Raw genomic sequence first — 5,338 nt, forward strand, 5'->3', positions numbered from 1 at the left:
CCCCCGCCATCCGAACGCCCCCGCGCCGCGCCGCCCCGCAGGCCGCGCCCGCCGCGCCGGCCATGGTGGGCGCCTCACCGTCGGGCTGAGGAGCCGGGCCCGGCTGCGCCATGGCCGGGCGGCGGCCTGGCGGAGCGCGGCGGGCGGGCGGCCGGCGTCCCGGGCTCCCGCGGGCTCAGCTGGCGGAGGAGGCGTCGACCGAGCCGCCGCCGCCGCCGCCCAGGGAGGAACCGCTAAGGCCGGAGCCGCCGGCGCCGCCACAGCCGCGGGCAGAGACGGACCCGAGCGCCGACCTCCGCCTCCTCATCCTGACAGCGGGAAATAAGCAGTGCGCAGGCGCGGGGGCCGGCGGCACGTGACCCGCCCGAGGGGAGGGGCGGGGCCTCGCGCGGCCGGGCTGGCTGGGCTGGCGAGCGGGGATGGAGGGCCGGGGCTGGCCGGGACGAGGGACGCGGGGACCCTGCGAGGGGACGCCCGGCCGCCCGGGGGCTGCTCGCAGTGCTCCGCCCAGCACGGAGCGAGGAGAAACCGGGAGCGCCCAGCCGGGCGAAGAGACCGGGCGGTGGGTGAAGGGAGCGCAGAGGCAGCGGCCACCGCTTCTGGCTGTGCGACCTTGGGCCGGTAACTGAACCTCCCGGGCCGCACGGAGCTTCCTCTGCGGGGCGGCTGCGGAGCGTGTCCGTGCGGGAGAGCGTGAGCCCGTGTCTGGCGTCTCCGCACGGAGCACCTGTGTGCCACGGGACCTGTCGGGGCCGGCGCTGGGAGGGCTGCTGGGGGTGCGGCCGACACGACCCCGCGCTCTTTGTGGGGGGCAGGAGACATGACATGTGACATGCACTCAGGGCCGCTCGCTACCTGCGCAAGAAGCCTGCCCTGGAGGCCCCATGCGTTAGAGGCTCCCCTCTAGCCTCGTGTGGTCACAGCCCTCTCACAGGGTGCAGAGACCGTGCCCACCTGGCACCTGGGCCCCTCCTTCAGGACCTGGTGCTGGGAAGCCGTGAGCCCAGAATCCACCCCCACAACACACACACACACGCACACACAGGCTGGAGACTGGGCCCCTTCCCCAGATCCATCCTCTCTATAGCAGCAACTGGGCATCCCTACACGTAGCTAAGAGGCAGCTATGTCTGTGGGAGAGGAGGGCACATCACTTGGACATTTGAGCTGCCGTGTGCACACATGGTGGCACAAGTCCAGCCCACGCGGGGGGCGGGGGGGGGGGGCTCCTTTAACCACCTCAGTCAAGGGCCCACATCTCAGGAGTTCAGGAAATCTGAACGGAAGACTGGTCTCCTGCATCACTTGTGGCGGCTGAATAGAACATATTAAGGTGAACAGATGAAATGATTTATAATTTTAAATAATTTGGGTAGGCATGTGGCACCTATCGGTACTTTTGCCCTAAATCCAGCTAACGTTAGGGAAGGACCTGAATAAAGACCTGAGTTTTTTGAGCAGTTAATATCCTCGGATGGCGGTGTACCTTCCCCTACTCACCACACCCCCTTAAATCTCTCTTGTGAGGGATGGGGCAGCCCAGTGCATCCTCTGTCTGGTGGTGACTAACGAGAGGCAGAGCCAGAAAGATAGCAGATACCAATGCCCTCTACAGAAGGGACCCTTTCCAGGGAGTAAGAGACAAGCTTACTGCTATTGATAATCTGGGGCTTGAAGCCCGGCCTTCAAGATCAAGGTCACTCAGAAATAGGCTAATAGTCTGGACAATTGAGACTCCTCATGCCAAACAAGCATTAAAAAAAAAAAAAAAGCAATTTTGAAATCAGGTAAGGAGCACACAATACTTGTGTACATTCTCCTATTTTTACATAAATCCTAAGACTCAGCAATTCCACCAGAAGTATGTAATTTAGAGAAAATGAGTGTGTGCTCGGGCACCTGCGTGGCTCAGTGGGTTAGGTGTCTGCCTTCAGCTCAGGTCATGATCTCAGGGTCCTGGGATCGAGCCCCACATCAGGCTCCCTGCTCAGTGGGAAGTCTGCTTCTCCTTCTCCCTCTCCCCCTGTTGTGTTCCCTCTTTCTCTGTCAAATAGATGAATAAAATCTTTTTTAAAAAAAGCAAAACTAGTGTGTGCTCGAAGCCTTTATAAGGTGTAAAAGTCAAGATTCCTCCATTCTAAAAGAAACTGAGAGACCAGATCTCAACACATAAAGTACTTATCAATTACACTGTGCAGGTGCCCCAGGAGACACATACTAGAACCTCTGAGACAGCATAGCTTATAACAGAGTAAACACATAAATAACCTACATGTTCATCAACACTAGACTAGATAAATAAACGGGAAAGCACTCACACAATGGAAGGCCTCCAGCAATGATGGTGAGAAAACTACCCCCCCAGAATCAACATGAATGCTCTCACACATACGGAGGAAAAGAAGTGAATTATAAAGTAATACATACGGCATGATTCCATTTCTGCAGAGTTCCCAAACAGGCAAAACTACACACGATGAGCGCGTAGTAAACTACAGACAGACGAGAACGAGTACCACAGAAGTCCTAGCAACGGCTCCAGAATCAGGGAGGGAGGGCCGTAGAATCAGCAACAGCACCTCAAGAAGCTTGCCTTCTAGGGTACGGGCAACATGCTCTTTCTCCCCCGGGGCCATTTCAACTAATTATAAATATGGGAGGTAGACATGGTTTAGGTGAGAAAGACTGTGGGATATCTGCTCAAAATCAAGCTTAACCAGAGCAAATTTGACACAACTGCTGGAAAGTTCTTGTTTTTGTTCCGCATTCCTAAGAGTCCCAGCGTGTAGATGACAGGAAGTGATGCCTGTCCCGCACTTTGCCCTGATTGGGTCATATCAGCTGTGCTGGCTGTGTTTGTTTTGCTACTATTATCTGCAGGGGGACACCGACCAGCTGGAGTGGGTGGGGCTCTAGGGAATGGAGAATCTGCAAAGTATTCTGTGCAAAGTCCACCGAGATTATCAGAGAAAGGTACTCTGGTGGGGGTGGGGGTGGGCACAAGGATGGCTTGAGACATGAAGCTGTCCTTAAATCCAGGAGGATGTGGGCACAAATGTGCTGTACACCCAGCGAGTGCAGCAAGAAGAGATCGGAGCTCAACCCAAAGGACTCTCTCTCAGCGAGCGCCAACCAGAGCTACCTTTTGGAGGAGTGAGCTCCTTGTCCCTGCAAGCGTGCAGGGGGAGGTGTCTGGCAATCAGCCAGGGGGGCCGGGGAAGGACTCTTGCCACACTCGGGGGATCAGATTAGACCACCTGTGCAATCCTCTCCAGCCTCAAAGCTATAATAACAATGACAATAACAAACCTGCTGCCTTTGGAACTTCACTAGGTGCTGTCCCATACATTATATCATTTTACTCCTTACAACCAAAAGGTGGATAATAGGCATGGGAGAGATAAACCAAATTTTCCCGGATAAATTTCATTTCAAATTTCTATCCTGTGCACACATGGCTCTCAGACCAGGTGTCCCAGCCTGGGATTCAGCTAATAGCATTCAGTTGTGTTGGGGTTCTCTCTCTCTCTCTCTCTCTCTCTCTCTGCAACCCAGATTCTCAACAGCAGGAAGGGACCAGGAAATAAGGTCAAAGCACCATACTCCTCTGGCCTTTTCTGCCCTGTCTATGAGAGAGGAACAGGAATCAAGGGGATTCTTCCCCAGGGGCCCCATCTGTGTCTAGGCACCTGAAGACTTGGAAGGTTCCCAACCTAGGTACTGCCTTCCTCATTAAGAGTCTCCAAAAAGAGCGCACCAGGGACAGACACCTCTATGTCCTCAGCCATAATCCCCCAGCCTGGTGTCTCTGTCTCTGTCTCTGTCTCTGTCTCTCTCTCTCACACACATCCCCTTGTGCATCTGCCCTCGAGTAGCGACTTTCCCCTCCTGGGACCTAGAGTGGGAAGATGATGATCTCTAATCCTTGCTCTAAACCATCCTTGCCCGACCCCATCCCAGGTGACAAGTACATGGAGGGGCGACTCTCTCACACTCTTGTGAGATACAGCTTGGCATCCAGGGAAGAACTCCAGGCTTGCAATCGGAAGACCTAGAATACTGGCACGGGTGAGCTGCTGACCCAGAACGCGCTACATGGTACTTTCTCCATAAATGTCTGCCTCCAGCTCTCCTTCTCTCCTTTCCTTCCTTTTCCCCTGGACCAGCAGTTTCCATCCTGGTGATGAGGGATTCCCGGACCTCAGAAGTCAGTGTGAAGTTATTCCTAAGAATCCAGGGCAGAAACTCCCACTATTTTCAAAGCTTAACAGAACCATCCCATTTACCTTAGATAAGGTCCCAAGGCTAAAATGTCAAGTTTCTTTGCTCTGAACAGAAATCATACCGCATTGCTTATCTCATGCTGATTGGAAGTTCCTGCCCCAGCTTTATATTAGCTGTTGATTAATAATATAGAGGGATCCACGATTACCTAATATATGCAGTTTGCCTGGGAAGTAAGTGTCTTTAGAACCAATGGGTGCTCCCTTCTCTCTGAATTCCCCTTTTGTAACATTAACCACACAGGGACATAACTGGAAATGAAGGTGGCCAACATCTACGAGTACATATCATGGACCAAGCCCGGGGCAAAGTGCTTGACCCTTACATCCTAAGACCCTTACAGTGGGGAGTGGAGGTGGGAAATGCTGACAGCTCATTTCATATATGATGGGACCACGGAGGTGACATAAACAATCCAAGGTCACAGAGCTAGTAAGTGATAGAGCTGAGACTGACAACCAGGGTGTCTGGGTCCAGTGTCCACGTGGGTTGTCCCATGCTATGTTGGCAAGTAGCCATGTGTCTTTTTCTCACATTGGGGAAGATGTCAAGTCCCAGAAAAAAGGCACAGTTATTTATTTTTTTTAAGTGGACTTCATGCCCACTATAGAGCCCAACACAGGGCTTGAACTCATGACCCTGAGCTCAAAATCTGAGCTGAGATCAAGAGTCGGACACTTAACCCACTGAGCCACCAGGCACCCGGGGACACCGTCATTTTCACATTATATGTCTAGCGCCTGACCTAAGGAGTGCTCGGTAAATACTTATTAAATGAATCAGGGAGTGAATGAATAAAAGAATGACTAACACTCGGGATATACAGAGCAAAGAATAGAGAACCCTCGGTGGTGAGATGTGCAACCTGCAGATTAAATCTGTGGGATTCGGTTCTGTTTGGTTGGCACTCACCCGCCTCTCACTTCTCACTGGATCACACAAACCATCATTTCTATCACTGCTACTAATAATACCCACCCCTAACTGAGCACCTATGAGGTACTAGAGATTTTATCAGGATTATCCCTTCGATGATAAGAGCCTAAAGCCCTCT

The 5,338-nt window shown here is 53.1% G+C and overlaps 1 protein-coding gene across 2 annotated transcripts in view; it reads right to left on the reverse strand.

Moving 5' to 3' along the window:
• RABEP1 (rabaptin, RAB GTPase binding effector protein 1) overlaps positions 1-318 on the reverse strand; it is an 88,321-nt gene extending 88,003 nt beyond the window's left edge. Inside the window, exon 1 of one of the 2 annotated variants that reach the window (XM_032840034.1) lies at positions 79-318. In XM_032840034.1, the coding sequence (XP_032695925.1) occupies positions 79-112 (34 nt within the window). In that variant the 5' untranslated portion in view covers positions 113-318. The remainder of the gene's footprint in view (positions 1-78) is intronic. The other variant, XM_032840035.1, reaches the window with a different exon arrangement.
• Between the last annotated feature and the right edge of the window lie 5,020 nt (positions 319-5,338).

Source organism: Lontra canadensis, unplaced genomic scaffold, assembly GCF_010015895.1.
Source record: "Lontra canadensis isolate GAN:19392208 unplaced genomic scaffold, GSC_riverotter_1.0 scaffold110, whole genome shotgun sequence".
Classification (NCBI taxonomy): domain Eukaryota; kingdom Metazoa; phylum Chordata; class Mammalia; order Carnivora; family Mustelidae; genus Lontra; species Lontra canadensis.